General features: G+C 42.8%; 1 protein-coding gene across 6 annotated transcripts in view; it reads left to right on the top strand.

Annotated features, from left to right (window-relative positions):
• Positions 1 to 22,832, top strand: part of BNC2 (basonuclin zinc finger protein 2) — a 1,233,205-nt gene that overhangs the window by 1,166,633 nt on the left and 43,740 nt on the right. For 4 of the 6 annotated variants that reach the window (XM_078675980.1, XM_078675981.1, XM_078675978.1 and 1 more), the window contains 2 exons: positions 1,463 to 3,426; positions 19,387 to 19,500. In XM_078675980.1, coding sequence (XP_078532106.1) covers positions 1,463 to 3,426; positions 19,387 to 19,500 — 2,078 coding nt within the window. The remainder of the gene's footprint in view (positions 1 to 1,462; positions 3,427 to 19,386; positions 19,501 to 22,832) is intronic. The other 2 variants (XM_078675979.1, XM_078675984.1) reach the window with 1 other exon arrangement.

Below are 22,832 nucleotides of genomic sequence, written 5' to 3' on the forward strand. Positions count from 1 at the left end.
CTACCCGAAACAGTTAGCAACAGCAAAATAGGCAACTTCCAATTGGACCCATGGCTTGCTTGACATCTTGAGCCCTCCCTTGCTGTATAGCCGACAGCACTTTGCATGCTGTGTTTGTAGGAAACTACTAAAGCGAAGTCTCGCGATGTAATACTTTTGGCTTACATGTGAGGGATGACTGACAGTTTCAAACGTCACATGGGGCCGCTTGGCAACTATGTAGATTAGATGGTGAGGATCCTTATTACATTGTTTTGTCTTATGTCGCGTCGCGTCATGTCACCCATATTTTTATAGCCCATTAATGTTGTATGTTTGACCTCGTGAAATATGGTTGCATGTTTTATTTACGGCCCTGCAGCGTCACAAAAATCCTAAAAAAATATCTTCAGGGGGAAATTCGATTCTGACCCACCCTGTTAGCAGTCACGATTTATTGCCTTCTGGTGATTTGTCTGGTAGCCTGCGAGTTTAGTTTCTAGTATCTCTTCATTTATTTTGGCTGAGAAACACAGTCACTGAGAGGCATGTTCTTCAGCAAAGAGGCCACAAAATGAATGATCAAGTGGTAGAAAACAGCCTTACACGTGGTTAAACGGTAGTGATGCAGCCAGGAATCTCACACCATGCTAGAGGGCTACAGATGTAGGTGTTCACATGTTGGTGTTCGATGCTACCGGTTATCTGTTATTCAACGAATTAATGTGCATGTTTTTGCGTGTCATCATTCAGACGCTGCGTCCCAGAGATCACTCCACATACAGAACAGTCTCTGGCATGTGCCACAGACCACACTGTCCCTTCCAATATGTAGGAGGAGCCAGACTTTATTTAGATTATTCCTAAAAACATAATCCAAGAACACTTCACAGACATTCATTTAAGACAGTGTACCCCGAGCTTCAGGGCACCATTTTTGTTCGCCCCTAAACTAGTCCAGCAGGTTTTAGAAGTAAGGTACCATTCCCCTGTGTGATTCCAGTTAATGTCTCCCTAATTTGGAGGTGCGAACACCACCCAGCCCATGCTTTTTATTATTTCCTCCAGCTCTGTCATGGCGCTAATTTGTAGGTAAGGTGCAGCGCTCTTCCTTTACCGGGGAAGTCACAGCACGTGCTCACTTCTCATACTAATGTATGCTAAACAGCTGCATAGTTCATAGATCACTGGCGTTAAAATAGCAGCTCTGACGGTAGTTTACATCACAGGGCCCCAGCGGTCTCCATTTTGTTTGCCTTGACATTATTAAACTCAATCTGTTCTTCTAACTGCGCATCTAATTACTGCATTTGCATGGCAGAGAAGTTTCCACAGTGGCCGGCTAACAGTCTTTGCATGTGGCTTTCTTTCCCTTGCTGTTGTGCAGCAGGGCTGCTGTGGTTGTACTGTACAATTTTGCCGAATCAATAAGTTATTTTTTTTTTGTGTTTGTCTTTGTTGTTTGTCTTGGTGTGACCTCCAGGATGCTGCAGGCAAGGTGCTGGACCGCTGGGCCATCATGTCTCGAGAAGAAGAAATCATTACCCTGCAGCAGTTTCTGAGGTTTGGAGAGACCAAGTCGATAGTAGAGCTGATGGCTATTCAAGAAAAGGAAGGACAGGCCGTGGCAGTGCCGTCTTCAAAGGTGGACTCCGATATCAGGACTTTCATCGAAACCAACAACCGCGCCCGAAGTCCCAGCTTGCTCACGCATCTGGAAAACAGCAACCCGTCTAGCGTCCACCATTTTGAAAACATGCCCAATAGTTTAGCATTCCTGCTTCCATTTCAGTATATAAACCCAGTCTCGGCCCCAATGCTTGGCCTCCCACCCAATGGGCTCTTGCTGGAACAGCCAGGACTGAGGCTGCGCGAGGCAAGCCTCTCCACTCAGAATGAGTTTGAGGAGACCAGTGAGTCAGAAGTGTCTCCAATGCCTTATAATCGGAGTGAGCAGCCATCTAGCAGAAATGCCTTGTCCAGCATTACAAACGTGGAGCCCAAATCTGAACCAGGAAATAAATCTCCACGTCACCCAAGTACACCCATCAATGAAATATCCAAACCAGAGCACACAAAAAGCTCTTTTCGGATCCACAGAATGAGGAGGATGGGCTCCTCGTCCCGAAAAGGTAGGGTGTTCTGCAATGCCTGTGGCAAAACGTTCTATGACAAAGGTACTCTCAAAATCCACTACAATGCAGTTCATCTTAAGATCAAACACAGATGTACCATTGACGGCTGCAACATGGTCTTCAGCTCTCTTCGAAGTCGTAATAGACACAGTGCTAACCCCAATCCACGCCTCCACATGCCTATGTTAAGAAATAATAGAGACAAAGACCTAATCCGTGCAACTTCAGGAGCGGCCACCCCGGTCATAGCAAGCACGAAGTCATCCTTAACCTTATCAAGCCCTGGCCGGCCTCCAATGGGCTTCTCTACTCCCCCACTAGACCCACTTCTTCAAAATTCTCTCCCTAGCCAGCTGGTATTTCCAACTTTAAAAACTGTACAGCCTGTTCCTCCTTTTTACAGAAGTTTACTAAGTTCTGGAGAGATGGGAAGCTCTCCTACTTCACTGTCCACCAGCCCAATCATGCCGGCTCCGGTTTCAATGGAGCAGGCAGCCCCACCTACAGCAGACCCACCAGTGACTGTGATGTCAATGCCAACTCATGAATCGAACTCTGACCTTGCACCTAAGAAGAAACCAAGGAAGTCCAGCATGCCCGTTAAGATTGAGAAGGAAATAATTGACACAGCTGATGAGTTTGATGAAGATGATGAACATGACGCATTGACAAACGATGCTAACCACGACACCCATAGTCATTCACAAGATGAGATGAGCCCCGGATCATCTGCAAAGGGCTTTTCCAAATCTAATAGTCATGGGTGCATCTCACGGACTAACATAAGAGCTGACAGCATGACATCTGAGGACCAAGAGCACGAAAGGGACTTTGAAAATGAGTCAGACATCTCTGAGCCAAAATATTGTGAGGAATCCATGGAAAGTGATGAACATCATCAAATTCATAGGGAAAATCATGATAGAGCAATGAGAAACAGTGGTAACCAGCATGAAAACCATATTGGCTCTCATCATCCACCTGGGATAAAAGTGAAGGAGGAGTTTTCAGATCCCACATACGATATGTTTTATATGAGCCAATATGGACTTTTCAATGGCGGTGGTGCTAGCATGGCAGCTCTTCATGAAAGCTTTGCTTCATCCTTGAACTATGGAAGCCCACACAAATACTCCCCCGAAGGAGACTTGTGCTCCACTCCTGATCCCAAAATTTGCTATGTGTGCAAGAAGAGTTTTAAGAGTTCCTACAGCGTAAAACTTCACTACCGAAATGTCCACTTAAAAGAGATGCATGTCTGCACAGTGGCTGGTTGCAACGCAGCTTTCCCATCTCGGAGAAGCAGAGACCGGTCAGTACAAATTCATTATTTCTATTACTATGGAATTTGTGTCAATAGTGCATTCAAAGTTTGATAGGAAAATAGAGTGCTAATGTTGTTGTGCCATTACTACAGTAGATATTATCAATAGATGTATGCCGCGAACAAAAACAAATCAATATCTTTGGAAGATCAAAAGTAGTGTACATTAGATGCAATTTTCTTGCTAGACAAAGACTGCTAGATTAATAATAGTCCTTTTCAACCTACTCCAGAAATACAACGTTCTGAAAAATGTTAGATTGGGCAAAAATGCAGTTAATTGATTTGACATAATTTTTTGCTGTTGCCAAATAAGACATCACTGAACAACCTTTTCCAATTGACTCTTAGACCAGTTTAGCTTTGGTTAAAAGTGGTGTCGACAAATGGGGTGTACCACTGGCCCCTTCTGAAAGATTCACATATTTTGATTTGGGTATCACCATTAGATACATCCATGGTAACTAGTTCATGTAATGTAATGTAATGTAATGTAATGTAAGGGACATTTCTACCGCGCAACTTTCACTCCAAGGAGTATCTTGGCGCCCAAACAACTCAGATGGAAGAGTTGTGAGAAGGGAGAAAGATGTCACTAAGTTTCTGCACACACATTACACTAGGGTTCTAACGGTGGAATCAGGCAGGGAAAAAATCCAGGTTTTCAGTACTTTTCTGAATGGGGCTTCTTGGGAGATTAATCGCAGTTGCGGAGGGAGTTTATTCCAGGCCTTTGTTCCTAGGGCAAAAAGGGATTTACCACCCTTTGTAATCAGCTTAAAGTGAGGGGGGGTGAGTAAATTCAGATGGGCAGATCTCAGACAGCGAGTTGGTTGATGTCTTTTAAACCCATTATATAAATAGGTTGGGCCACGTTGATGGAATGCCCTAAAGGTGATTAAAAGAATTTTGAACAGAATTCTTTTTCCTATTGGCAGCCAATGAAGGGTGTTTAAGGCTGCAGAGGCCGATGACCTACGAGGCAGGCGCAGTACCAGGCGGGCTGTCGCATTTTGGACCATTTGCAATTTGTGGAGAACAGATTTATTTGCTCCAGCATAGAGTCCATTGCAATAGTCTAGCCTAGAGCTGATTAAGGCCAGTGCGACAGTTTTCCTCGCTGGTAATGGAAGAAGATCGAAAAACTTCCTTAGTGCTTTGATGATCTGAAAGCACATACCTGCTACTGCCACGGCCTGGGGTTTAAAAGACAACTGGTGGTCAAATTTAATGCCTAAATTGCGGGCAGATGTGATAGTATTAGGGGGCACTTCAGCCTCTGCTGGCCAGCAAGCTATTGGGGAAAAAAGATTATTCTTGCCTACAGGAAGGATTTCAGTTTTTCCGGTGTTGCATTTTAAATGATTGGTGGTCATCCACTTAAAGATTGCTGTAAGACAGTCCTTTAGCTCTTCCTCGGCACCAGGCCGCTCCCTATCCAACTCCAGTATCAATTGGGTATCGTCAGCATATGAGATAGAGCTGATATTGAATGACATAATCAGCTTCATCAGGGGCACCATGTAAAGATTGAAAAGGACAGGGCTCAGACTAGAGCCCTGAGGAACCCCTGACCTGACTTCTTTTACCTCAGATTGATATGGGCCAAGCACTGTTATTTGGCGTCTGTTGGTAAGGAAGTTCCTACACCACGCCAAAGCCTGTCCACCTATCCCTGCGGCAGCCAGACGGTCCACTAAGATGGTATGTGAAACCGTATCAAAGGCTGCCGACAGGTCTAATAGAATAAGGACAGCCTTGTTTTCCTGATCCATTGCTGCCCTTAATGTTTCAGCGGTAAATAGTAGGGCAGATTCGGTAGAATGTTCTGACCGAAATCCCGACTGATTAGGGTGGAGAACGCTATTCTTCTCCAGGAAGTTGGTAAGTTGGTTATTGACAACCTTTTCAGTCAGTTTGGATTTCATTAGACATGCTTTCGAGTGAATTATACAATACACATAAGATTGTGTTAGACATTAACCCTTTCTATGCTGATGACGGAACCGCTCCGTCATCAGCTGCGGTGGCGCTGTGCTGATGACGGAGCGGTTCCGTCATGGCCCGGCCGCCGCGCCTGCGCTGGGCGTTCTATTGAGCGGGCGGGACCATGACGGAACCGCTCCGTCATGAGCACAGCCCAACCGCGGCTGATGACGGAGCGGTTCCGTCACCAGCATGCGGCCGCCGCGCCCCCTTAGCGCTGCGGCGGAGTAGCCGCCGCAGCGATGTGGTTAAAGGAGGGTAGGTAGGGATGTTCAAGGACACACAGACCGAAGATTGGCATAGGGATTGAACTTGGTTGCCCTTAAATTCATAAATCAAGTACTGCTGGAGACTTCCCTACTGGGGTTTTCCTGTCTGCTGACCGCTGATGACCTGTCATAGTAGACTTTTAGCCTCATTTAGGGTTTGGTAGAGCAGTTGGAACACCATTAACTGGCGGTCCTCCTATCTAGCCAAAGCTGTGTTTTTTCCTCCCCATTTGGAGCTCAGGGATCCGCTGAGTTACCACCAGTAGGGCCTCCTCTAGTCCTGCTGACGGAAAATCCTAAACAAGCCGTCTATCTGTCACAGTGCCGCTGGGTGCTTCATGTGATGCATGGCGGACATGGACAGGGAAAATGCAGAATGGCACCCACACACAGGGAGACATTTCCCTGTGCTTTGGGCCATTATGTTTATCTAGAGAAAATAAACTCCTACTTTAGAAGTTTGTCTCCACTTTACAAAAAGTTCTGTTGAGCCGGCACTGTAAACATGGTGTCTCCTAGGCAAGCCTTCCATGCTGGATAAAGGGTCATAGCTGCTCCCTTCACAGCTAAGAGGATCCCACAGGCAGTCTGAGCTCTGAAACGAAAGCATGTGGGCCTCCACAAGGGTTGCAGGCCATGCCTTGAACCCTTTCCACCCCCGGCAGACTAACAGAATGTCCGTCTGGATCTAAATGACTCTGTATATCTATTTTGCATTCAGGAAAATGGTGCCCTACTATTGACCTATTTTCATAGTAAGGTTCATTATTATATTATGCTGCAGCACTTATTGTTTCTACACAAAGAGAATAACTTTAGTACAATTATGAAATATGAAACTGAAAACATACATTTGAAGAACGAAGCAAAAATACTGCTTTGGGAACGCAGTAGCAATGGGAAGATTCACTTGCTCTATTTCATTGGAGTATGTTCTCAGAAATGCGTTTTCTTATTTCACTACTCAGTGTGTAGATAAGAGTATATCTACATATCTCACTATCCGAGATCATGTAAGTAGCTCAGAAAGGCCAGTCAGACCACTCATTGGATTTGTAAACTTATCTTGAAAAAAAAACATTTTGATCTCTAAAGCAAAATAACTTTGTTACTTTTTCTCTGTTTTACTGGCTGCATAATTTTATATTTTTATCTTCTTTTTTTGGCAAGCCATTTATTTTATTGTTTGCTTATTGTTTTATTTCTTCCGTTGTGTGACAGTATTGTTTTTCAATTCAGGTAATAATATTTTTATATTCATGTTTGCCTTACTATCTTGGCTGCTTTAATTATATGATTGTGTGTGTGTCTTCATTAGATGAAATTGGCTGCATTTTTGTTTTATATTTTCTTTCTTTATGTGGTCGGGATTCCCTTTTTTATATTTCTAATGCAATACATTCCCTAACCCCTTTAACTTTTTGCAGTGGCGAGGGAAGGTGTAGTGAAATAAGTACATATGGCACAGCCAGTAGTAAGGCCGTCCATATGGATAAAAAAAAACTGTCTGCCACAGAAAGAGCCTGCCTTGGAGGTTGGTGTTTGGGTTTATACATTATGTTATGTTATAACAACTTATAAAGCTCGCAAATAGCCATAGGTGTCTCGGTGCTACGTGCTCCAGAAGGTATGGCCTAGATGAAAAAACCTATTAATTAAAGAGCCATGTTTGTATTTGTTTCCTAAATGACAATAAAGTAGGGCTTGCTGTAATTTGAGAGGGAAGAGAGTTTCACAGCTTAGCCATGGCAACTACGAAACTTCTGTCGCCCCAATTGGTTCTGTAGGTTCTTGGGATATATTGAGTCAATAGAATCTCCTTGCACTAGCTCTCTCTGACTGCCAGAAAGGGAGTGCATTTTAACCTCTCTCTAAAGAATACTTCTCTGAAAGGTTTTCAATTCATTATATTGACCACCGCTATGGAATCATTATTGCCTTTTGGTCACTGTTCCAGTCACTAAAGCTTGTTACAAATATTTAACTTTACTATTCACTACCGCTCCTCTCACACGGTTAAGTCCTTTGTTCTTTTGTAAAAAAAAATGACTTGACGACATTGAAAGGAGGCCAGAAGAGAAGAGAGCTGTTCTAGCTATTAGTCTGTTCCACATTCCGTAAGGGAAAGAGGATTAAAAGTTTGTGCTAAAAATGATGCCCTTTCATTAGTCCTTTAGATGCCTGCCATTGAGTGCCCTGACAGACTGCACACATTTTACAGACCTTTTATTTCGCTTTATGTTATACAACTTATAAGTCTTTTCCAAATGATGTGCAAATATGTCAATTTCTGAAATGGCTATCATCATTAACGATAAAGCCATATATGGCATAAAACCCTCAAGTCTCTATTCAGTTTCAAACGCCAATCTGGGGTGAGAAATTGTCTGAAAGCATCTTATATAGAAGGTTTTTCCGTTTGGTGTGTCCATTTCAGCAAATAGAAGACAATTAAGAAAATATGTGATGTGTTCAGGCCGCAGAAAGAATATTTTTTTATTAGTGAACATGGCGTGTGAGGCCTACTAAAGAGGGAGCGCAGAGTTAGGACCCCCGCGATCATAGAATGGAGCCATTGATGACTTCCATCTCGTCTTGTTGAAATTTGTGGCCCTATTTGAGCCTAATCAATTCTGAGTATCATTTCTAAATAGAGGTGCTGTAAATAAAAGTATATTATTTCAAAGTGAAATGCGAAAAAAGCATGAAAACACAAGCCAAAAGCATCCAAGTACTTAGGTGAGGTCCAAGCATCTATATTTTTGTGACTGGTGCTCTACACTTTCCCAGGGTTACTGTGGGTCTGCACTGCACTTAGATGTTTTCAATCCAGCGAGTCCTTCTGCAGTCACTGCGTACATGTTGTCTGAAGTAAGTATCCGCTGCCCAGGCCATTGAATGCATTTGAACTACTAGGAGTGATTGCTTGTGGGCTACAGATGATAGAAAGAGTTAGACACTTCCCGGGGTGCTTTCTCCAACCTTTTCTTTGTCTGTTGCTTGTCTTTCGCCCATATCTGCTTCCTCGCTCTCTCTCTCTCTTTTTCTGTATCTCTTTTCGCCTCCTTTTATCTTTCTTCATCAAGCTCTCTCACTATACCTCTCTTCCTTTCTCTTTTTGGTCTCTTTCTTCCTTTGTTCCTCATGTTTGCGGAATAGCTCTCTCTGGCTGCCTTTGTCATGGAGCTGTGTATGTAATATTCTGATACTCGCAAAGGTATCCAATACATCGTCAATGTCCTTCTTTCTTTAAATGTTTTTTATTGTGCTTATGTTTCTCTACTTTGTTTTTGCTTTCCTTTCTGCCTTCCATCGATTCCCAGTACCATGCTTCTCCTCTCGCTCTGCTCAGCCCTTTGGCTTTCTTTCCTGGTCCTCTTGATTTGGTTGAGTATGTTGCTAAAAATGCCAGAAAGAAAATATAAAACTGTCGTGGGGGACCTGAATGCATTTGTTAGGAGTCAAGGCAGTTTGTTAGATCCTTGTGTTGTCAAATGGTCAGGTGATTTTTGCCACCAGATAGTCTTTGCCAGTAGGCATTACTTGCGTAGTTTGCTTTGGTATTCCCCTAGAAACAATCTGTAAGAAAACATTATAAATTGAAAACGTAGCTGTCAGCTGGAGATAAATAGATGTATTCATTACACCAATGTGGAAGTGGTGAGATGCGAATGTAGAGTGCTGCTTAAGATACGGTGAATACATGAGTATATATGGGGGCAGACAGAACAGATGTGAGAAACAGATCTATATAGATGGATGATTGACATATATATATATATATATATTTTATTTATCACCAACATCCTCATTCATCTGTCTATCTTCCAATCCGGCAATCCTTTATCAGTTTATCGTCCTTCGGTATATATATATATATATATATATATATAAGGATTGCCGGATTGGAAGATAGACACATTTCTGTTTGGCGTTCAATATCTAGCTACCTCCTGTGTTATTTACATATCAGTGTGTGTGTATTTATCACCAACATCCTCATTCATCTGTCTATCTTCCAATCCGGCAATCCTTTATCAGTTTATCGTCCTTCGGCATATATATATGCCGAAGGACGATAAACTGATAAAGGATTGCCGGATTGGAAGATAGACAGATGAATGAGGATGTTGGTGATAAATACACACACACTGATATGTAAATAACACAGGAGGTAGCTAGATATTGAACGCCAAACAGAAATGTGGCTACACAGATAGGAAAGCACATAGACAGGTAGGTAAAGACATAGAAGGCAGGTGGAAGACAGACCTTCAGATTTGTAGGCACGTAGATAGAAAAGTGGGCATATCGTTAGAGAGATGATAGGTACACATACATCGAGCAGATTTAGGGATGACATATAGCAAAATAGACAGTAGTCAAGTGGACAAAAAGAGACACATAGCCAGGAAGACAGATCAACTGAAATACAGGCACAATGAGGAGTATAAATTGACAGACATACAGTTGCAATGAGACATACAGATAGACAGGCAGAGAGACAGGTAGTCACATTAGGGCATATAACTAGATAGACCGATAGAACGTCAGACAGACACTTTGAAGTGTATGCTTAAGGAGACACATAGATTTAGGAAGAGAGCTAGGCAGGTATCACTCAGTTTGGATGCACAGATGGGTGGATACATAAATAGACGGACAGATAGAAAGGTGGGTAGGTGGTGTTTAAAAAACAGATTGCTACGTAGTTAGGCGTGCTTAAAAAAAGGCTTGTCTTAGACCTCAGGTGGAATCCCTTCTGTTGTTTACTGACACTGATACAGATACACCTGTTTCTAGCCCCTCGGGGCATTATATGTGTTTCCTTTTGCTTTTCCTTATTCCTGGGCTTTTTCCAATCTGTTGACATGAACGGTAACTATAAAACTAGTACGTGTTCATCATCAGGGTTATCAAATGATAAATGTCCTTAGCAGTAAAGCCTAAATCTGAAGATAACCTTTAATTTGTAGGGGAGCGTTTAAGAAGTGAGGTAACTCACAGGGAGAAAGATTACTGCAAAGGCGCTGCTGTCATTTAACAGTTTTTTCAGGGCTTCATCTTAAATGTGCCTCAATTGTAAATATTTTTTTCACATGGTCCCAAATAGAGTTTCCAACCCATTGGCCTTTTTTGATCACTGCATCTGGATAAGAAAGTCCCAATGCAAGTTATGTTTAACTTGCCATATCCCTGCAGATGCAAAAAGCTAATATTTATGATTAGGGGCGGAGTTAGGTGGTCTGATGAACTTCTGATAGGACAGCATTGACTAGTATTACCTGTCAAAATTTGTTTGGGGAAAATTTGTATTGCTCTATTTGTCAACTAGCTGCATGCATTTGTTTGTGTCTGATTTGGCATTTACCTGCCACCCCAGAACAAGGAGCTACTAAAAGTGCCAAAACCTGAAATAACCACAAATGCGGCTCGTAAAAGAAGCACAGGTCGCCTGCTTATTGCCGCCACTAACTCCATGGCTAAGTTTAGAGAGAAAAGACTGCTCTATAAATGTCTGATACATCTGGCTACACGCAAGTGGAATAAATGGGATGTGTCCTTCAAATTGCTTTTACCCTTTAGTCCCTACCTGTCTTAATTGCTGTAAGTCTGATGAGTGCATTGACAGGTGTGTTCTGCAGACAGCAGGCAGAGTGCTGTACCTCTCTGTTCAAGTACATGCCTCTTGAATCAATTTCCTGCAACAGAGCCCTCCTTCAGCAATAGTGCACCCCAGCAACCTATCTCAGTAACATGTCTTCTGCAGCTTGTGCCTGTATAGTGAGTCCCCATCAGCCTCCTCAAGCAGCATGCCCGGTAGCAAAGCAATGTAGCACCATATTCCTGTAACAGAACCTTCCAACAGCATGTTTTGGTAAAGAGAGCGCTCAGTAACCTCCTCTATTAGGAGAGCCCTCTCATATATGGTCATGTGGCAGAACATTCTCTATCAGCATGTTCCTGCAGCAGACCCTTCAAGCAGCCGATTCCTTCAGCAGAGACCTCCAGCAGCCTGTCCGTGTCCGAACCCTTCTGCAGTGCAGCATGTTTCTTTATGGTGAGTAGCATGTCCCTTCAGCAGAGCCTTGCTGCAGCCAACACCTGGAACAGAGCCACCTTGATGGCCAATAGTCCTCCTCCAGCACAGGCCACTACTGCTGTGACCACCCAGGTCCCTGCTGTCCAGCTCCAAAAGAAGCCCATTTTGATTGGTAGTCCTGCAGATAGGACCACAAAGCCAAGAACGACTAGCATGGCGAGCGCCTTTTAGATGTACTATTCTGAGGCAGAAGGATTTGTTCATGGAATCCATTCCAATATGCAACCAGGGCATTATCGGGAACTAATCGCAGAACTCTGCCGACTGGTGACCTGACATCCGTGGTGGTGATGATGCGGCAGTGGGACGCCTGCACAAGACATGGCCAAGTGTTGTACCTGAAGGAAGAGTCGGATTAGTAAAGCGGGCACTCTGGCAATTAGCCGGTATCCGAGTTCCAGCTGTGGTCCCCTTTTTTGGCCAGTGTGGTGGTCGATACTGGCTGTGGCTGTATCTGTGCAGTTCAGATGCCCAGTGGGGGCCTGAGCAGCCTCTATTACTTCCCTTGTTTATCTTAGTGAAGCTAAGAAAGCATGCCTATTGTGGGGAACCCCCTCCTTCTTTTTATAACACTTAAAACAATGAAGCAGTGTTTTGATTAAATTCACAATCTGCAAATCTGGGCTACTTTTTATTTAGGGTGCACGGGCCAATTTCTTATACCATTCCAACCCAGCCTGAAGGAGACAACTTCTTTCATTTTGAAATGAACAATTGGCCAGACAAAAAAACAATCATTAATTTTCCTTTGTTTATTTTCATGACACCGATGAGAGGCTAATTCCAATAAATTCCCCGTTATATGAGTTTTTCAATTAATTTGTTTTAAACATAATCGAGCCATTGACCTTTCGATTGTTGCAGAGGTCCGGGCTGTGCAGACACCGAGGAAGCACTTCATGCGAACTGCAGCTGCAGCACTTCCATTCCCAGGCTGCCTTTGTGGGAGTTGCTGATGACGAACCTTTTACTCAGTGTACTGCGAGCAGACACTCTTATCTGCGTATTTTTGCACTTATCGCTTCTGCTTTTCTTCATCCTAACATAGCAAATTAGTCCCAAGGGTTCGCTTTTTAAGCTATTTTTTCCAGCCACGAAGTAAACTCGGTTTTTCTGAAGGTAGTTTTCTGTTTTTGCAGCAAAAAAAGAACGAATTGGATACATGAATAATGTAGGCAAAAATATCTGCTTGGGGTTGTGCATAAATAAATATATAGCAACTGCTTACTCCGAGTGAGATCTTCCCTTTTGATTGCTAGTTAAGTCAGTCCAGATTGGAACATGTAAACACCTTGATTTCTATGGAAAACAGACATCTGTATTTGGTTTATTAAAAGCTGCTGATGTCTACAAAAGTACATTTGCCCCTTCGTGGGCCCCTGGGTCGCTGCATCCAGGGAGCGCCGCCTTCCCATCCTGGCGAGCGTCAGGTTACCTGACTCCAAGCCGGGTACAGGTGTGCTTACATAAATTAACATGACATACCTCCGACGAGCCACTGCATACATTAACAGGGGAGGTGAAGGTGTGAAAAACATGCTACCTGCCTCCTGTTAGCACCTCTTCTCCACAACCACTTCCAGTTTGCCATCATCCACAATGTGTGGAAAGTCACTCAGGTAACTTCGCAGCCGAGGCAGGCACTTGGAAAGCAAAAGCCCACAAAATGAAACATTCGGTTCCAAGCGAGGTAAAATTCAGCTGCTTGCAGACAGTACCAGGCCCCCTTTGCTAGTAACTGCACATTACTAAAAACAATACTCTGGTTCCTCTTTGGAAGGCCTGTGTGAGGTCAAATGGACGCTGCCTAGATTTTAATCCGTGGTTCCGTTCTTTTTGTATTCATGCATTAGTTAATTCTTGTATGCGGCAATCCTGGGTAGAATTGGAGCCCGAATATTGAGGATATGTTTAGAGATGAAACAGGCGTGTGCCAACCTCTGATCTTATTTAAGAACTGGCCACTCGGTCAGCTACCACGCCACCCAGCTTTCCAAGGCCATGTTGGGCAGACTCTGTGGTTTAGAGGGATTTTATGTTCCCACAGCATGAAACGTTACCTTGTCATTTTAGAATGCCCTACAAAATTTTGCAAGTTCTGCGAAAATGTCCAAGTATTCTGTTTTACCCACAAACATGCCATTTGAGTTAGCCTGACAGACACACCAGTGCCAAAGGTCAGGCAACAGCAGGGTCAGGGCCCTTGTGGCTCACTAGTGATTTAGAGGTCACATTGGTTATTCTATGGCTCATGCTACTGCATAGTTAATACCCGAGTACTTTAATTGGCATGTATGCACATCATTTGAGTGGATGTAGTTGTATATGGGGCAGACACTGGTTCGCTGCTTATTCCTGAAATTCAGAAATGGCACAGCGCAAATTACACGGTTGATTTTGGAGTGACGTCCAAGTATCTCTCAAAAGACTTGCAAACCAAATTGCTCCTTTCTAGTTAGAGAGTGGTGACTATTGGATTTTGCACTGACATTGCACAAACAGGAGCAATCTCTTGGCATTTAATGTGGGTATGCATATTCAACTTTCCCTTTGATTGTGTGCATTTAACATTGACATTAAGAGCTTTTAGGATTTCCTGGAAAGTGATATTTTGACGGCTTGCAGAATTGTTGGTTACTGAATGGCTACTATGAAGTTTATTGAGTAAAACCCGAAACCTTTATTTGCAGAATTTTTATTGTTAAGTGTCATTGTTTCGCGTGTAGCCTTTTTTGCCCCAGAGCTGGGCCTCGCGGAGGAGGATTTCATATGGCCACAAACATGGTGGAGAAACGTGGGCTTGTTTCTGGTCATTGTCTTGTTCAGCTACAACTTGTGAGTCTTATCCTGTGATGGGAAAGGTCAAAGCATCTGTTTCTTCATTTACAGGAAGCTCGCACGGGTTGTAGCGAAATTCTGGTTCACGGACTCCATTTATGTAAAGCCCTCTCTTCTGTCACCCATGTAGCCTATTCCTCATGTCTCTTCATTAGCTTCTTAGCCTGCTGGTTGCCCAAGTTGTAGAAGGGTGTCAGTACCATCCACCCACTTCACTATTGCTATGACTCAGATGCCCTGAGGTCATCCAGATGGCTTTGCTGACCCTTTCCAAACAACCATCTACTACCTAAGCAAAAATCAAAAGCAGTAAAATGCTCTGTGATCCACTGTTTGATGGTCAACACATGTTCACAGTATAGTGAGGTTTTATCATATCTGCGACACAGGGAATTTCACGGTTGCAGAGGAGTTTTGTGACAGAATTCAACAGCGACTCACTGCTGCCTTATTCACAACCTAATACCACCTATTTATAAATGATCAGCTTCAATATTTCGAGTAATTTTTTAAATACTCTCTGTTCTGCTTACCATGAGATCTTCTCTTCCTCAGAAGCAAAGAGCTTGAGTGGCCATGCGGTTTAAGCGATATGAAAAAAAATGTCTGATACCGAGTAAGTCACTTTCAACAGAGCAAAAATACGCAACACATGTTTTTGTAATTTTCAAAAGAGAAGCTGATTGCACGTAAATGGAGCGTTCTTCGGAAATTGATGTCAACGGATGGAACTGGAAACGTAGCATCCAATGTAGTACTTTTTTTGAATGAACGCCAAGAAAATCGTCTTAGTTAGTGAAGAGAATGTTATTCTCCAGGATATCTTTCTGCATCACATAATGTCACGATGGGAGAAGGGCAAGATGGGCATGGAAATGAATCCTGTGGAAGAGCAAACTCAATCGCGGAAAAAGTGGAAAAGGCTGGTACTTAAACAATGGGTGTGTTGATCCTTAAAGCTCAAATGGTGTCTTCGTTGTCTGTGAATTGTAGAAGTACTGGAGCATGTTTTCTGCCGCGTTTAATGGCCTTCTTCCTGTTCTTGTTGGAGTTCCGGATCTCCATTCACCTTCATTCTAATGCATTCCGGTCTGATTACAAATATTAATTTGTATTAGTTCACTCTAATTCCGTGGCTGAACTCCTCGTACAGTTGGTAACTGGCATATGGACACTGCAAAGATTGTCCCTCCTCTCAAAATATATTTAACTTTGAGATAATTAACAGATCTGTGAGTAATCTAAATTTCCATTGATAAGTTCCACAACTCCACTGCTTAGAATATGAGGATCTAACAAGGTGTGCATTCGAAAATTAACAGGTGAATGTCTTCTTTTTTACCCAGTGTTTTTTCGGCAGCAGATTCAATGAACATATGGATTTAGACATCTCAAATACATGTTTTCTGGTCATTATCAGATAACACACTCTTCCCATTCATATGGATACCCTCAGTGTGATATTGCAGGCTAGCCTGTGAGAGTCTGAAGCAGGTACAGGGGATGTGGAAATATCCTGTGAAGTCCACCAGTTATAAAGCACTAGAACTTCGCACTGTGCAAAATAAAATCATGCTACATTTAAAATACTGCAGGAAGGGAGGTTTGCTTCCCTTTTTAACAACATACTTAACTTTCTTTGGTTGATAACAGTCTGCTTTGTGCGTGAGAAGGCCAGAAGCACCATGTGGATGGGTGTCAGAAGGTAGTGGTGTAGCAGTGGTACAACGGTGCAAGCCAGGTAAATTCCCCTCACCCCAATCTACTGATTGGAGAGTAAAATAAAGTCATCATTTGGGTGTTTTGGGCCCCTGAAAACCCCAGGCCTGCAGCACCACTGCACCTGCTCCACTGTTGATAGCTACGTCCCTGTCTGAAGGACTTTACCCACCTACGACTGCCTTAACTACCATAAGCTCAGCCTATATAAAGGTCAGGCGTCAGTCTTTTAGAGCCACTGCACCAGAGCATGGTAATGTGCACTCTTGTCATTTTATACTCCATCTGCAAACAGAAAGAAGGCAGGATGCCTAAGGTTAACTATAACAGGGCCCGCATAAATGAGCTCCGCGTTAGTTTTCAACCTGATCAGCAAAACTTTTTGTATGTCCGAGCAAGAAAGTTGCAGCCAATTCCTGCATTCTGAGAATTAATTATGGCAGCACCGGGTGACTTAAAAAGCAAATCTCCAGGTGGCTCAAGCTATTCTACTTCAGTCGCCTCTTTGTGTATTATCTGTGTCAGGCCCATCAAAACAGGGTGAAACTGTAGATCTGACACTTTTTTTACACAAATGACATCTCATCCAACTTCATTTCTTGGTCATTTTGTTTTCACTACTTGGCACGTGCCGTGCAGTGTGTTTTTACTTGCCACCGTTGCTTTCTTGTCCGTTCTTGTTCTGCTGTTCCCAGTCATTATTCATAAAGTTAGATTTCTGCTTTTTTGTCTTGAAAGTCTTGTTATCACATATTGACTTTTGGAATTTAAGCTGGCAAGAGTGTGAAGAAGAGTGCAGTTCACTAGGCTTCTGATCGTATCTTTTAAAAGGTGTGTTTTTAATTTCATGTAAAAAAATTGAAGTTGGTCAGTTGTTGGTACCATCGGTAAAAGCACCAGAACGCTGCCCTTCCACCTCTGTGTATTGCAAGAAGGCCAAACCGGCTCTTTGCTGTGGGTGGCATCATGCCAGACATTATATTTAGGTAAAAAGTATGCTTTAACTACCAGAGATGCTCATCTACTAGTACCACACCTGAACGTGACTACCTCCACATTGTTCCTTATGGACCCAGGAGCACAAGAGAAACTCAGATCTAGGACTCGCGAGTGAGAAAATGAAAAAGAAAACCTGATGCCAAGCCTCCCTGCCAGTACCAGAACACAAAGTGCCAACATAAATGGCACGAGAGGCAGCAAAAACACATGGAGTTAAGTGGCACGCAAAACATGTTTGCTTTTGTTTGCATATATTGTGACTACTGAGGAAATGTTTCTGTGTCTTTTTGGGTGGCAGCCCAAAAATCTTGAACAGCACTGCTCTGCTTCCTGCTGTGTGCCCTGAGTCGGTGTGAAGCACACGGGGGTTTACAAATCACTTATGTTTCTCGTTACCTGCTGCTGTCAGCTCGACTTTTCAACATTTGTCTGAGCTGTGATGCGAATGGTAGGCTTCAGAATAGTAAATTTCTGCTTTCATTAGTATTCTTTGCCTACTGACCTCAGACCAAGTCACATGGCACCCATGTATGCGCAATCCCTTACTTCTCCTCCCCGTCCCTCGTTCGGATCACCCCACATCTGATCCAGATCCCCTGCACAGCCGTATTTCGGTGATTTTCTTTCCATAGAAAGTTTGAGTTCATTTATCCCTTTTGTTTTTTCACTTATCTCCTTTCCTGTTCTGGTGCTCATATCCTCATGTACTAGTGTTTCCATGGAGGCAGACTGGCAGGCTTTCACCACTCTCTTAAGAGAAGGAATCCTTTTCTTGCATCAGATCCTGAAAACACTTCTTCCTAAAGTCTCCTAGGTTCCTTCATGCCCTGGTTCTTGGGGTGCATACTGCTGCTGACTATGTGTAGCCTGTATGCACTCGGTGATTCAGTTCTTGCCAACAAAATGACCTGCTAAATGAAAGACTCTTGTAAACTACGTGTTAGCTTTTGGATGTCTTCTTAAAAAGTATTTCTCTTTCTGACATCATATCAGCTTGATAAAAGCCCTACCTCAAGAAATTTATGAGCCATGCAACCCCTGTGGTTTTTCTTAAAAGTGACAGATTCTCTCTTTTGCAACTAAGTTTCTGGAAACAGGATTTTTATCTACGATGGCAACTAATCATCTTTCTCCGATCACAATTTTTTCCCTAAGGTATGTTTGCTAATCGTCAATGCAAAGCCAAGAGATGATCAGGAATTATCTTTTAAATCTATTAGTACTCCACTTTGTCATTTTTCCAAGTCACTAGAGTTGTCCGGTTAGTACCAGCCTAGGTTAGGGTGCCAGTGCATTTTTCTACTGGTTGAATAGACTCGTGGAAGAAGTACATCCGCATTAGCATATCCTGTGCCTTCAGGCAGATGCCATTTAGGAACATCCAGGTTTGCATGGGTGCTGTCATAGCAAAGGTTCGCAATTTTATGGGGGACCCTCAGCAGGGAATAGGTAGTTTTAGTTTGCCTGTAATGAGATTCGATGCTTGTTTTGACTTTATGACTCGGCTTCATTCATTTTAAGTGTGCTTTGCTAGGCAGTGCGTTTAGTTAGCCTTCAAATCTGCAAGAGCGAGAAGACGCACTTTTAATCTTCAGTCCTGCTGCATCCGCAGGTTCTGAATTCTGTCACTTGGAAAGGCCCAAGAAAATACTTCTACAAAAGGTTAAAGAAAATGGCCCATGCCTGAACAGTGCAGTACTTGGGCCACAGATGGGCTTAGGACACCACTAGGCACTTCACGCATTATTCCTCATCCATTTGAACTGACCTGTGGCGTGTTCCTCCCTATGGTGGTTTCTATTTTAGGTGTCTCGATTTTCTTACTTCATGAAGTTTTCATTCAGTAGTAGGTGTTGGAAGAGTGTTAAAATATCTCACATCAGTTAAAAGCTGTATCTCTCGACCTCCAAACCTGTGATGTGCCTCACAAAAGTTAATCCTGCATGCCATGTGTACCTACCATCAACCAGTGCATTTTCTGCACTAAGCCTTTGTCCCTTGCAGACTCTCATATTGGGTGTATTCTCTGCCTAGGTTTCGTCCATTCAGAAGAAGTGTGCGTGTTCTGCCAGCAGGTGTCCCCACACTCCATGAGGCCGTGATGAATCCGGCTCAGCCCAATGGTCCCTCCGGCCACAGCAGGAAAAGGTAAGGCCCACATAGTGTCCTTAATGTGGCCGAGGCGCATAGAGCACCTCTCATGCAAGTGTACTTGCAGCAAGTAGGAAGATCTCTGTGGAAATGCCCATGTTAATCTGGCAACCAATTCCACCTCCTGCCCTCTTCCATGTTGTGAGAGGCTAGTGCATTTCCTTGACCTGCCTGCCCCATACTTCCATGGCCAGGTCTACGCAAGTTCAATGACTTATTTTGTTAACACTGTCAAATAGTATATTGCATAATGTTTTAACTGCTGTGTGGGCTGTCACAACGGAGGGGCATAGGGAGCCTAGTTCCTGAAGCCCCACACTTTTCCAGGGACCCGAGCTCCTGCTCCATCATTTATTTAAAGGATTCAAAGAAAGCCTGGCCTGTTTAGTAATGATGAAGCAGTTACTACCACCAGATGGTGCCAGATAGTATCTGTCATGTCTTCAATTTCCCTGCTAGAATGTTTTTCTTAAACTTAGAAAACAGGCACTTGTCATATGGCTGCACCTCCTGAAGTAGTTGACCTTGGTCTAGTATAAACCTTTGACATTCCTGACTATAATGCGGTGCACTCTGCCACTGTCCGCATAGTGGACGTGGTCAACCAGAATGATTTTCTAGAATCCCTATATTGATGAACAAAAGTTAATGGTCTATGACAATCCCACAGATCATCTCATACCTTCATCTGCAGTATTCCACATTCATGCTTGCCTTTTTCCTTCTGGTCAGTGATTCTCCGGCCGTGGCCATCAACAGGAACCCTTGATAAGTTTGAGAGCCTCAAGCTGACCAACGTTCAAGGAACAGCGATCATATTCACTTCTTGCGAGCAGATTATTGTAAAAAATACTTGTCAAGTTTTCTTTTTCATATAGATATATTTTTCTTTTGAAACCCTAATGTTTTTCGATGATTGTCATTACATAACAGTATATGAATACATGAACCTGGAAAATATGGATGGCACTAAAATAAAAGTGTCAGTGTGGTTTGCTGTGGTTTCATATTATCTCTTGGATGTTTTACCCAGCGCCATGAAGGATGAGCAGTAGTCCATTTGTAAGAAAAGAGTTGAAGGAACAGTTGGCGATTCATGAGGAATGTTCACAAGACGTGATTTCTTGAGTGCCCACATAAACTTCCACCTTAATCCTACGTGTAGGTATGGCATGCTGTGAGGGCGGCACTTTATTGCCCAAGGTTATGGCCTTCAGGGTATTTTTTCCTCTCCATCAAGAAACTGCAAAGTTCATCGACAAAATCCTCTGTTGAAGTGAAAAGCTTTGTCTTCTCTAGGAACACTAGACATAGTTGTAGAGCCACCATCAGTGATAGAATCCTGTCCACAATGGAACATAAACCTTAGTCTGGTTCATCCTACTTGGTTTTAGCCACTGTTGCAAAATGCGACCTGCCGCTCGCTTGATGAATTTCCATTACACCTTGCTCCCTTGCCCTCTTGACATGAGAAGGACATCTTAAGATCAAGGGAGTCCTCCAACTCATTTAATTTAGGTTGATTCTTAAATTAGGCAGCTATATGAAAAATATTTCATATGGTTATGTGTGTCCCATCTGCTGACCAAATATGAAGACATTTGTATAGACACTGCAAGAGCGATCGATTGGATTCTTAGCAGTGACAGAACTCCAAGCCCAAAACTTTCAACCCTAGGGCCAATGTGGGAATCACTACCCCACAGTTTTGATTTATATTAAAGGTTTGGTTTATATTCAGACATTTCAAAATTACACTTTAGCTCAGACCTCTTCTTCTGTGTTCTCCTCTCAAATGTTAGTGATGCAGATAGTTAGCTTGGCTCAGTATCAACCTTTCAGACTTTCTGAACCTCATCAATACTGCGGTTCTACTGTTTGTCTGCTCGGTAGGCATAGATTCTGGTCTTGTGCATACACTACCCATTGTTCTCTTCAGTGCCTTGAACGGTGTAGAGTTGAGAGCAACGGTTTGCCATTTGGTGCACATTTTGTCCATATCAGAGGCCTCCGATGATGCGCACAATAATGCCTTTTCTAGATCTTTTCTTGATTTTGTGTTTGCAGAGGGCTGCTTGCCACTGTCTTCAGATGTCAGGAATTAACTTTTTTTGGAATTGCCCTGTTGCTCATGGATTGAAAGGGCTTTAAAATAGGAGGTCTGGAGTATGCATTTCTGATGCTCTTCAAAATGTGCAGTTCCTAAGGGGTTGCATGGTGCTTACCTTCTAGGTATCATACTCTATGGAGAGATGGAAGTTCAAATAAGACATGTACTGCATATAAGCAATGTAAGCAATGACTTTAAGGATAGCAACTGAGAGTTCTTCATAGTCCTTTGATTATCTGTATTGTATGCTTTAGTAATTTGTACTAAGCGTGTACACAAATGTGTGCATTGAGTAATAAACGTGAAATGCTTTTATTACTGCTACAGCCACAATTTGTGGAATACTTGGGGATGCAGTATTAGCTGCGAAGCTGTAAATTTGCCAATTCTGGAACGAGATGGGTGCTCTCTTTTCAACTTGGGTTGCCGATTGTGATCCATGCGTCACTTCCATGTGTCATATCAGCTTTCAGTGATTCCTCCGGCTTATTTGGCATTTATTTGTTCTGGATTCTGTATTCGCATTAAGGTGCTCTCTCCCCTGTGGCAGAAATGTTTTGATCACTTTGGTGCTGTTTACTCCGAGTTGCTAAAGAAGCAACTATTCTATGGAGCAACTGTCTATTCATCTCTTGGAAAATACACCCAGCCCTGTCGAAAGCTGGCTTGCACAGTTGATAATTTTTTAAGGCCCCGATTTCCTCATTTATTTATTACAAAAAATTACCCTTAATCGGGGCATCTATGAATTTCATCACACATTGTTATTTGTTCCCAGGATGGACATTATTGGGTTACAGCAATTGGTCTTTCCTTGTGGTCTAGCAATTTGATCTTCTTTTATTTACATGTCTACCAAGTAAAAACCACTGAACAGATCCAACTAAAAGAATGTAGTCGTTTCATACATTTTTTGAAGATTTGGATTATTTATCGGTTTATTTCTAATGAAGATTTCTTCAACATTGACCCAAAGGAAAATTCATTCCTCTAAACATCATATTTACAACATTAAAAATGTTTATCTTAAAAAAAAATACTTACAGTCACATAAACGTTGTTGTCTTCAGGCATATGTCATCGTGTGTGTCTTTGCATTCCATTTGTTCTGTTGACATGTGTAGATGGTCGTCAAAAAGTGACCACGGATTCGACTAAGCAGTTGTCGTTTTTTTTGTATCAGCTTTTTAAGCAGTAGCATGCGTATTTACAGAATCAC

The sequence above is a fragment of the Lissotriton helveticus genome, chromosome 2_1 (genome assembly GCF_964261635.1).
Source record: "Lissotriton helveticus chromosome 2_1, aLisHel1.1, whole genome shotgun sequence".
In the NCBI taxonomy this organism is placed as follows: Eukaryota; Metazoa; Chordata; class Amphibia; order Caudata; family Salamandridae; genus Lissotriton; species Lissotriton helveticus.